This window comes from Camelus bactrianus, chromosome 6 (genome assembly GCF_048773025.1).
Source record: "Camelus bactrianus isolate YW-2024 breed Bactrian camel chromosome 6, ASM4877302v1, whole genome shotgun sequence".
Lineage (NCBI taxonomy): Eukaryota > Metazoa > Chordata > Mammalia > Artiodactyla > Camelidae > Camelus > Camelus bactrianus.
Window position 1 is genome coordinate 32,297,367 of NC_133544.1, and position 12,141 is coordinate 32,309,507.

Genomic DNA, 12,141 nt, shown 5'->3' on the forward strand with positions numbered 1-12,141 from the left:
CTTACCTCCCAGCTCACTAATTGTCAACACTTGTCATTTGTCTGCCTCAGCCTCCCCTCCCCCACCCCCTTTTGTTCTCTTGGATGTGAAGGCTCTGGGCTCCCTGTTCTTTCAAGTCTTGATCTTGGAGTCCCTTAAGCTCCCTGGGGAGATGACTGAATGACAGGTACAGGTGAGGAAATTAAGACTGAAGGGAAGCTAGTCTGGTTCCAAAAGTCCAAGGCATTCAGGACCTTGCCTGGCCTCGCTAGCCCCGTGTTCCACTTTTCTCTCCGACCTCGCCCTCACCCTCCAGTTACGTCGTCGTGAGGTTCCTAAGTTTTACTGGATCCTTTCTTACCTTCAGAACTTTGCATCTGCTCTTTATTCCTTTTGTTTGGACTCATTCCTTTCCATCTGTCCCTTTACAGGGTGCCTCCAAGCTTCCTTTAGGAATCAGCTTAAACTTTCCTTCCCTCAACACCCAGCCCCACTATGAGTCCCTCACATTCCCTTGTCCTTTCCCAGCTGTGGCCCAGCATCCAGCATCACACCTTGTTGTAATGGCTTCTTTAATCATATCTCTTGCTGCCAGAGTATACACTCCATGAAGACAGGGCCCTTCCTGTCTTATTCATAATTGCCTAGCACAGTGCTTGCCACCTCACTGGGACTTGGTGCATATCTGAGCTAATCATGAATGAATGAATGAGGAAACATGATAAATGACAGGGGAGTGAGGACGCAGTGCTCCTGATGTTCACGGCATAGATGAACACATGGCTCCTTGTCGGGAGGGATCCCCTCGCCCCCCACCCCACCATCATGCTAACCGCTTTGATGCAACCGCAGACTCATCTGGGCTCCTTGGTCTGTCAGGGAAGAACAGGAGAACTTGTCTGAGCACCTGGTCGCACTTCAGAGAAGGCAAGACCAAGAGCTCAGCTTTCTGAATGTTTGCTGCAGGGAAAGAACTCAGAGGGAGCCTCTGGGAGGAGTTAACTTTGCCCAGTGCAGCTGCTGGGGCTGGTGGCACCAGTGGCAGCTTAAAGCTCATGCTCCTCTCTCTCCCCACTGATACATATTTGAGTCAGACTCAGCGAACTCCCAGCTTCTCCCCTCTGCTTCCTTGTCCCCACCCCCCGCAGGGTGGGTCCTGGCGCCACTCCCTGGGGTGCGACTGCTCTTCCCAGCTCGTTCCTATGAGCCTCCTGGCTCCCAGGAGAGCCAGCCCTCTCTGCGGTGGTGGCAGCGGGTTTGGAGGAAGCGGGCTTGCTGCGACTTACATCTCCACCTGCTGGTCGTCCTGACCCATGCTGCATGCAGCTCTCTGTTCCCACCGCCACCGCCGCCGTTACTGTTGCTGCTGCTGCTGCTGCAATATTTTATAACTGAAGACCCAGAGACCCTGGGTAGGAAGTATGACCAAGCAGAGGGCACTGTGTGCTGCTCCCGCGAAGATCTACTTCTGTTGGACGCTCCAAATAAGTTTCCCCTGAGACAAAGTCCATGCGGGTGGGAGCTAACCCTTTGACTGTGTTGCTGTCCCCTTCCCAGGGACCCTTCCATGAAGACTGAGGCAGGCATAGCTGCTGAGAGCCTGCTGACATGACATCGGCCACGGAGTTTGAAAACGTAGGCAACCAGCCATCGTACAGCCGGATCAATGCCCGCTGGGATGCCCCGGATGATGAGCTGGATAATGACAACAGCTCAGCCAGGCTCTTTGAGAGGTCCCGGATCAAGGCCTTGGCAGGTACTATTTGGGGCCGTGGGGGTTGGGGAGCCGCTCTCCCAATCCCGAGGTTCCCTGCCCTTCCCGCCTGTGATGCATCCTCTGTGTGCGTTGGTGTGAGCCCTGGCAGGACGGTGATGGAGACATGGTTGCGTGGCCCCCTCAGGAGCGGGCACAGATCAGGCAGCCTCTGCTCCCCCTGCATGCTCCACTTCCTCCGAGGAGGGAGGTGGAGCCAGATGGGCCCTGCCTTCTGCCTCCGTCCTGAATGACCTGTGGCCAAAGTCAGAAGTAAAAGAAAGTCTGGGCAAAGGAGTGTGTGAGGGGCGGCAGCCAGGCAGAGGTGTGTGGGGCTTCATTATGAACCTCCATCTCCTGCGTGCCTGATCCTGGGTAGAGGAATTGTCGTCATCTTCTATGTGGTCCCAGAAGGAGTGCTTTGATAGGAAATTGAGAACAGATAACATCCTCCCCACACTGCCTCAAAAGGAGGATTTTCTGGACTAAACCTCTTATCCTTAAACTGGAATTAGGTTTTTACTTAGCAGGTTCATAATAGATTCGTGTGTGTGTGTGTGTGTGTGTGTGTGAGAGAGAGAGAGAGAGAGAGAGAGAGAGAAATCTTTAATCTCCAGTAGAAATGGCCTCTCCTCCCCCTGCTGGCAGAGATCTGATTTTTGGATTTCTTTCCCCCTACCAACCCTGTAACCATTGCCGCCCTGGAGCCTGGCCCAGGGTAGCTATGTTCTAACCCTAAGTCCTTGGCCAATAAAGAAAGTTGGGGTTATATGGGGTGGGGTGTGGGTGTATACAGAGAAAGGGGTGGATTCCTTCACCTGCTCCACTAGTGATGGGCCCAAATCAGGCTTGCTTCCCCCATCATTGATTGTTCCCATCTTCCACCCTATAGGAAGGGCACAGCCTTTCGCATAAGACTTTCTGAGGTGATTCCCCCAACTGCTCCCTCGCTCACGGACCCATCTGAGGTTTCTGCTAGTATTCGGCCACCTTTCCTCCCTCTATTCTGCTCCCAGATGCCAGTTTCCAGCTGATCTCGAGGCATGAGCAGGACCCCCTCTGAGACCATGATGACCTTTCACCTCAGGAGTGTCTGGGCTTCCCCTCCCCATAAAAGGGATGAGGTTTCTCATTCCCTAGTCATGGTGGGAAATCCTTTCAGGTCTCAGCCATCACCTTTTGGTCCTTGCTCTTTGCAGGAAACTCCCTTTCTTCTTCCTCCAGCTCATCCTCACTATCCCCTACCCACCAAAATCCTTCTTTGATTTTCCTTGGGGACATATAATAGCACCAACTCCTTGCTTTTGCTTTTGTAATTTTAACATCTTTAACCAAACTCGGAACCTTGCCTTTGTCAGTCTGATTTGACCTTCTCTGTGTCTCATGCTGGCTGAGTCTGGCTGCAGGGACCCTGGGGATGCAACTGGAGAGAGAGGTACCATATTCCATAAAGTTTGCCCAAGGACAGCTTGAAGAGTGGGGCTGTCTTTTGTGCAGGGATCCTTTGATCTGTGTCATAGGTAACCTGTTTTTTAAGAAACCAAGGTAAATTTCATTTTAACAATTATCGATCATATTCCTACTACATGTAAAACTAATCCCCTTGCCAAACATGATCATGGAGGGGGAATCCTGAGTTGGATTCAACACAGTATCTGTCTCTGAGGAGTATATGATCTATTAGGGAAATGAACAATGTTCTTAATTAATTAGCACAAGAGTAGAATTAGAGAAGAACTGGGGGAAGGACACTTAATTAAATAGCAATGAAAGAACAAACGAGGAGAGGCAGGGATAATCAGAGACTCGTTTGTGCAAGAGGTGGCCTTGGGCTGGGGATTGAAGGGTGTGTGTGATTCTGATGGGCAGATGGGCTAAGAGGTGGTCCAGGTGGCTGATATGTATGGTAGCCTGGTCCGATGAGTAGCCGGGAAACTGATGGAAGTGGGTTGATCAGGAAAGGGCCTCTGCCAGCCTTGCTTCTCCCTCACTAGAGTGTGCATCTTATCGATCAAAGAATCTGAAAGCCCTCCCGGGGGAGAAGAATCACAGAATGTAGAGTTGCAAGCCTGAATCTTAGCCGTCAGAACATCTGGCTAAAAAGTAAACACAGAAGTTTGGGGTCCATTCAGGATTTTAAAAAAACAAACAAAAACCTCACAAGTTTGCTGACTTTACTCTCCTGAGAGTCCACTGTGAGTGACCAGTGGAAGAAGCTAAAGCTTTGAGAAGGTCCAAATTAGAGTGGGCCGGACGGACCATCCTGGTAGGCAGGCAGAGCAGAGAAAGGGAATGTCAGTCTCCCCAGGTTTTAACTTCTTGACATTTTTCTCTTTGGTGCTGCCTTTGGGGCTGCTTGGCAGTCTAGACAGGGTTCAGCCTTTCCAAAGAGGCTTAGGAAGCAGAAAGTGCCTTTGGCCCCATCATTTCAGCATGCTCCACAGCCATTCCCCTTCTCCTAAGAAGGCATGCAGCCCTGAATTTCTTATAAGGTGGTGGTGATCTGCTTTGTAGGACAGTGGGACAATGGGACGGATGGGCCTGACCTTTTCTTTCTGAAATCGGAGGTCCTGGAGTGAGGAGGAAAATGTCACAAGACCCAGAGTCAGATCCTTGTTCCACCACTAATGCTGCTGCTACGGAGGGCGGTTGAGTCAATCTCCTGTTTTACAAATTGCAGACAGTAGCACTTTCCCAAGGTTGCTGTAAAGATCAGGGAAGATTCAGCTTATGGAAGTTTTTATGAATAAAATACTACGTTAGTATTTAGTTATGTTTAATTTAGTTAATGTTACTATTTACAGGAGATCTTCTTAGGAGTATATCTTTCTGTCGCTTTTCTTCTCCAGACTTCAGAAATTCAAGATCATTAGCTCAATGTCCCGGGTACCTTGGCCTGTTCCAGGGCCAGTTTCTTCCTTTTAACCCTTACCCTTGCTTGGGTTGGAAGAAAGAGCCAGGGGCCAGTGAAATTAGGCTAATGTGCTTGGAGTGCTTGGCTTGGTCTCCAGGGACCCAGTGCCCCTGAGGGTGAAGCCCCCTGCTGTGCAGATCATTCTCCTCAGGCCGTCCAGCCAGGATCCCAGCTGTGTCTCATCATCAGCTGGGTGACTGGGAGGCCCAAGAAACCAAAGGATAATGAGACCTTGTTAGATTCTCTTCTTAGAGTGGCAGCTCCTCCCAGTCCTTCTCCACTTAGTGACCTATGGTCAGAAGACTTACATTTGTTTAACGGGACTCCATCTTTTCTGCCTCTTAAGTCCTCTCAGCTCCAAAGGAAATACTCCCTATTCTGCCTTTCAAACCATTCCCAGCTCTTCCTCCCTGGGCTGAAATAAACAAGCCATCTGGTTATTCTGCCTGGAAACTGCCACATTGGTATACAAATACCTGACCTCTCTCCGGAATGAATTACTCTGGATTTGGAACTGTGGATCAGGCTGACTAAAGCAAACGGGGGAGGTGGGTAAGAACACGTTGCAGGAGCTGCCTGCGTAGGGATGAATTTGACCTTGACAATGCCGAGGGGAGGGTTGGGGGCCCGGCAAGAATGTTTGCCCAGTAGGGCCCTGGGCAGGTGTTGCTCTCAGTGTCAGCCTCTACAGCTGGCAGCACTTCCTGGGGTTTGGTGGTAGGTGAGTCCTGAGGCTTCTTCCTGAACAGGGGGCCAACCTCTGCTTTGGTGACTGCCTCTAGCAGCTTCCTACTTTGGTGACCTGCTTTGAAAGATCAGAGGAAGGGGAGCAGCTGGAAAGCCCAAGTTCCTATCCCTCCAAGAGGTTCCAGCCTTTGTGTCTCGGTAAAAATGCTCCCAGTGTCCCCTGAGCCACCCTGATTGTCCCTCACCCATTTCCTGTCCTTCATCTGGAGAGCCATTAGGTAAACATTTACGAGTCTGGATGAGGGACGAAGTCCTGCAGGCTGCAAGGAATTTCCAGCTGGAATGCCTACCCTCTGTGCCCTCTCTCCTCATCCCAGAGGAGGCTCTGCCTGCCTGTACACCCCCTCATGCGTAGCTGTGGGCTCCTGGGATTTGGGTGAGGACGCTGCCTCCAGGCAGATGTGGTCCAGCTGGGAGAGGAAGGAGAGGAGCAATGCAATAGAAAGATGCCCTAAAAAGAGAAACCCTCTGCATTGGCATCTGAAAGGCTGCAGTGCAGAGAGCAATCCAGGGCCTCCTGAGAAGGCCTGTGAGAAGACGAGGACTTGACATGTCCTTCCTCCTGTTCTTTGATTCATCCAATTATTAGTAAGGGATAGAATACAGAGAGCTGCCCTTTTAAGGCAGAGTACACAAAATTGTGTAGCCCACTCTGGTTTTGGCTTTAAACCAGAAACCAAATGATGTTTCAGAATGGAGATATGCTTCCTTTCTGCATTCTGTCTTTGAAGCTTTCTTACTAGAAATGAGGTGAGGGGGAGTGGTGAGGTTGGTTGAGGACAATTCAGAGAAACAGGGCAGCAGGTGCACTGCAGGCGGTGTCCCTGTGCTCTGAAGCACATGGTTGCTGCCACTTTGAACCTTGAATGTCTTCCAGACCCACTGTGCCCAGGCCCTAAGGTGAAGTTCTGTGACAGGCAAGTATTCCATCAGAACCTTGACAGTGGCCCTCAAATTCTGACTGCCACCAGCCTCAACTCCCTGGAAACTCCCTGAAGAGGGTGGTATGGGCTCCTTCCTGACTTTGGTGGCGAAAAGTGATGCTTGGCCTCACCCCACCTGCCCCTTCTCCCATCTGCACTGGAATGACGCTGGGCCCAGGTGCCCCAGTTGCCTGAGAAGGGCTTTGTGTCTAGGAGGTGAAAGATTTCTTTCAGAGAGCAGGATTTCTCCATAGTTGTGCAGGAAGGGGTCAGCAGTTTCCTAGCAGCCTGTTGAGTGGACAGTTTTAGAAGCAGCTGCTGGAGACCAAGGCATCAGGTGTTAACGGTCCAAATGTCTCTCTTAAGCTACCTGTGAGAATGAAGATGGCATCATTAATGAGAAGTTTTTAAAATATTTTCTTCTCAGATTTCAAAACATAGAACAAAGTTCTATCTAGAGACTGTATATTGGGAAAATGTACTATTCATGGAAATCTCTATAATCAGCAGCAATCATTTCAATGTACTGTCAGAAGAAAAAAAATAATTGGCTCAGCATCTTTCTCTTTGAGGTCCGCCATTGTGAGTGCTCCTCCCGCCCCTGAAACAGGCCACTGTGCAGATAAACCTGTTAGTTACTTGTGCAGACCCACCTACGAGGAGGCTTGTGTGCCCCCTGCACTGTGTGGTCCAGGGCAGTTTCCCCTGGGCATAACACTTTCTCCCATCGTCCCCTCTCCCTTCTTGATCAAAGCTGGTCTTCCTCTTGGAGAAGGCTTTGCAGAACCACGACTGGTCCCCTTCTCTGGGTGACTGCTATCTTTCATTGTGAAGATGCTTTATCAAATATTAATACTCTGAGGTTAATAATAAGACTCTGTTCCCTCCCCATGCGGTGCAGTCTGAGTGAGCTGTGCGAATAGCCTCCTCCATCTCTGGGACATTCCGGCCAGCTGTCAGCTTCATTCCCAAGGGCAAGTTCTGGCTGTGCTTCTGGCTCCTGGGAGCAGCCAGCAACCCCCCCCCCCACCCCATCCCCACTGGGCCCCACTTCACTCTGCTTGACTGATGAGGCACCAGGAGTGCTGTTTTCAGAGCATCTGTAGCAACTGTTCATTTTCCCTTTTTATCACATCACTGAGAAAGAATGACAGGGAGGCTGGTAGCAGCTGAGTCTCTGGGAGCATTTTGCCTCCGAATCGTTTGGCCTTCAGACTCTGGAAACCGAATCAACTAGGGAATCTCTTTCTAAGTCTAGTGAGGGGGAAGTGACTCAAATAATCACACATGTGTCTATGTGCATGTAGACATGGGCACCATGACAAATTATGATAAAAGCTATGAAGATTTAGTGGGAACTGTGAGTTTATCGCATAACCTACAGCTTAGCTCTCATCCAGGGATGAGTAGGGGCTTGTCTGAATGAGAGTGAGGGGACTGGTGGCTGGAGATAGGAGGGGTGGGCAGGAGCCACATCACTAGGAGCCTTACAGGCCACAGACATCTTCAGGGTCCTGGCCGGAAGCAGCAAGAAACTTAAAAGGGGTGGCTGAGGAGTTTAATGAGGTGATATTTGGAAAGGAGTGGCAGAGTTGAAGGGTTAAAAGGTGGGAGCCTTTAGCAGGGAGAGCTGTGGGCTCAGGACAGGGGCTGTGGCCTTCAGTAGGGGGCCAGAGGGGTGGCACTGCTCCCCACCCATCAAAGTGCTTTTCACATGGAAGTGACATAGTTACATTTAGATTTGGAAGGTCACTCTGGCTTCAGAGGGGAGCACAGGTTGTGGGAGGCTGTACAAAAGTCCAGGACAGATAAGGTGGCTGTGTGGGTCAGCTTGGTGGCCAGAGGGAGGAGAACCTGGTCCATCCCAGCAGTGTGGTTCTTCTGCCATCATGGACTTCCCTGGTTAGGTGACCTTGGCCAATTTACTTTTCTTTCCTCCCAGCCTCGGTTTCCTCACCTGTAACACGAGGGGCTTGAACCAGATGGTGTGGGAGGCCTTTCCAGCTCATAGCCTGGGAGGAAACCCCCTTAAGGCAACGCTGACCGTGTGCCTCTACCCTGAGCTGTGGAGCTTTGGTTCCTGGATTGGGGAAAGGGAATCAATCCTTTTCGGTAAATCAGTGGGTTCTCCAGAAGTCCTCTGTTAATTAAAGGCTGGGCTGAGGCTGAGTCTGGACCATCCTGTCTTCTGTGACCTCGTGTTCTCAGCATGTGCCATCTCTCCCTGTGGCCCCCACCTGCATGCATGACAACAGTGCTGGGTATGTGTACGGCTGCTTAGTGTTCCAGGTGCCTTTTGTCCAGATGATCTCACTGACACAGCAACCACTCTGAAGTAGGCAGAGTATAGCTATTTCCACCCCCTTTAGAGATGAGGGAGGTCACACGGCAGAAAATGCCAGGACAAGACTAGAATCCCAGGGTTTTAAAATCATCCCTGTGCTGTTTGGGCTACAGCACTTGGCCTTTCTTGAATGTCCTTCATACCTGCTTTTATCTCCTCCACATCCCACCGGAGACATCTCTTCCCATTTTCATTTCACCACTAGCCTCCTGTGCCTCTTTGATCAAAGCCCTGAACTCATTTTAATTTCTGTCTTACAGCCTCCAAATGCTGTCCCCTGCCAGGCCGGGGGACCCTTGTTCTGTGATGTTGTCCATATCAGCTCCTGTCACTTCATTTCCTTAGTTCACATGTCAGTGGGGTCACAGCACCTAAAACAGAGACTTCTGCAGCCGCCTCTGAGCCAGTTTCCCAGGCTCCAGCCTCTCCCCTGTCCAATCCCATTTATGCAGGGCAGTTAGAATCTTTTCCCTCCTACAAATTTTTAATGAGATACCACTTTAATTAAGAACCTTCAGGCTCTTCTTTACATGGAGTATAAAGTTCAAATTCCCTAGATTGTCCTTCAACTTCTTTGCTCTGGTAAGTTAACTGCTTCTCACCCTTACCCACAAAACATACACCCACATGTACCTAACATGCATACATCCGCACACACATATGTGTTTGCCCCACCAGGGGCTTTGACCAAGATTACCCCTTCCTTCTCTGCCATTCTAAAACCATTATCATCCTCAAACGCTGGTTCAAAACTAGGCTTCTTTAAAAATTTTTTTAATTGAAACTGATCTATGATAACTTTTATTTTCCTACAATATGTAAAGATGCTATTTTATTTTTTAAAAAATAGGGTGATTACTTTTAGATCTTTAAATATTTTTATTAAACAAGAATATATATTTCATGTAGAAAAGATCAGAAAGGCAGATAAAAAAGAGAAAACTAGAAACATTGTTAATACTCCATATAGATATTGTAATGCCTATGGATATATGGCTGTATGTGTATGTGTAAATATTAACATTACCTATAATATTATAATCTTAGAACATTTTTCACTGAGCAATATACTATGAATATCTTTTCATGTGTGTAAACATACAGATTACCATTTTCATTTCTGTATAATCTTTTTTATTAATGTACTCAGATCTAGTTAACTAGCATCCTAGTGTTGAACTCTGAACACTTGAAGTCAGTCTTATGGGCTTTATCCTTGCACTTATAGGAGTATCTATATGTTCAAATGTGTTTTTGAGTATGTAGTAGGCATCTTAAAGTTCTCTCTTAGAGTCAGCCCCAGCCCCAGCTGGATCTTAAATCTGTATGGGCAGGGGACCTATGTTCTAACTGTTCACAATACCAGTGTGATGAAAGCTGGTTGGTTGAAAGAAAAATTCCTCTCCAAACTAAACAGAAAGAGTGGAATTTGTGCCAGTAGCATCATTTATGATGTGCCCCCAAACAGTCTGCCCCTATGGCAGGCTTTTTAATGGATTGGCATCTCTGTCATTGAAGTTTATCACAAGTTCATGGGAGTTAAGGTATCACTCACTCAGGTTCCCTAAACTCAGCTTCCTGGCATGAGAAGGAAAGAAATCCCAAGTTGTAAACCGGCAAAGGGCTCAACATTAAATGCTTGTTTTCAGGCCCTAGCTAGTGGTCCATGGCCTCCCGTGGTACCTTTTCTCCCACTTGCCTTTCTGACCACCTAGCTTTACCCGTAGCTTAAACCCATGTGCTGGTAAAAATGCAGGCTTCCTCAAGAAGGATACCTTTTTATAAGTCGTTTATTCCTCAGGTTTTGAATTTTATATCCTATTTTCCTTCATGACACCTGTTGTTTCTTATTATATAAGTAATACATGCTCATTGCAGACATTTTAGTAAACATAGATAAGCAAAAAATAGTCACCCACAATCTTAACACCCAACAGTAACAACACCCAGCATTAGCTTTCTTCTGTGAATCTATGCAGATAGTTCTACAAAATTGTGTTCATATTATGCATGCAGTTTTATAATCTGAATTTTCCCTTAAAATGCATTTCAATACCCTTTTTGCCATTGAAAGTTTTTATTTCACCTTATTCATATACTTATAACTATAACAAAATTATTAAATAATCCCCTATTGAATATTTAGGCTGCTAGTCTCTCCTTTTGAGAGCAGATTTTTAACAGAGAGAACAGGGAGAGGCATGAAGCAGTCAAGGAATTTTATAGGAAGCCATGGCAGGAAAAAAGAGATGGACCTAGAACTGGGTGATTAAGTTTCCGAAGATAAGACATTTCAACTTTACCATTTAGCTTAAGAACAGCCAATGGACAACAGGCTTTTATTTTTGTAACAGCCCCACTGGGGACTTGTAATGACAAACTTCTGGGATGCCTGTGACTTCAGGAGGTAAAGCAGGTACCAAAGTGGGTGGGGCCAGCAGCTATTGTGTGCTATTGCCAAGAGTGGTGGAGGGAAGTTGAAAGAAGAAGGGTCAAGAGGAAGTCTGGAGAAGTGTAACAAAAGAGAAGGAAAGAACCTGGACCCTAAGGGGAGAAATGCGTGCTTTGATGCCCCTGTAGGGGATAATCAGAGAGTAGCTGTGTGGCCTCGGGGAGGCAGAGGTCTACCTCTTCGCCATCAGACCTTGCTCCCAAGCTCCATCCCAGGAGGCATCAGGAATGCTCCCCCCGCATAAACCTCCTCCCTCTCCCCCTTCCATCTCTCTTGTGGGCCCAGGTGGTTAACTATGCTTATGAATTTTTCTGGTGAAAGCCCCTGAGGCAGGAGCCCACAAGGGAACTAAACTATCTTAGAGAAAGGAGGAGAGAAAAGTTTAATATTTTCTTTAGAAAAAGAAAAGTATATTTCTGTATTGAATAAGTAACATAGACACCCATTAGGTAAAACTCAACAGACATAAAAGGGCAAATAATAAGTTTTATTCTCATCTCAGTCCTCCAGACCCAGTTCTTTTCCCATAACCAGTGTTATCAGTTTTTCATGTATCTTTCCAGGAATGTCTTATGTATATATAAGCAAATGGTCTATATTGTTTTTCTCAGCATTTTTATCCCACTATACATTGTTCCATACTGTGATTTTTAGTCTCACTCAGTATATCTTGAAGGTTGTTTTATAGTAATACATCAACAGCCTCCTCAGTCTTTTTTACAGCTGTATAGTATTCCATTGTATGGACATACAACTTTAATTTAACTAGTCCTCTGTGGGTGGACATTTAGGTTGTTTCCAGTCTTCTACTATTTCCAAAAATGCAGTGAATAAACTTGTATGTAGATTATTTTGCAAATGTTTAAGTCTGTCTGTAGGATCAATTCCTAGAAGTGGAATTACTGGGTCCAAAAGTATGTACAGTTGTAGTTCTGATTCGTCTTGCCAAATTCCCTTTTATACCCTCTCCAGCAACATGAATATTTTTTCCCTACATCATTGCCAACATGGTATTTGTCACATTTTTGG

General features: G+C 47.4%; 1 protein-coding gene across 3 annotated transcripts in view; it reads left to right on the forward strand.

The window, feature by feature from the left end:
• SPTB (spectrin beta, erythrocytic) overlaps positions 1–12,141 on the forward strand; it is a 114,421-nt gene that overhangs the window by 50,452 nt on the left and 51,828 nt on the right. For all 3 annotated transcript variants that reach the window (XR_012507492.1, XM_074365380.1, XM_074365381.1), the window contains exon 2: positions 1,537–1,735. Coding sequence is in view for 2 of the 3 variants with exons in the window: in XM_074365380.1 (XP_074221481.1) it covers positions 1,588–1,735 (148 nt within the window). In the remaining variant the exon portion in view is untranslated. The remainder of the gene's footprint in view (positions 1–1,536; positions 1,736–12,141) is intronic.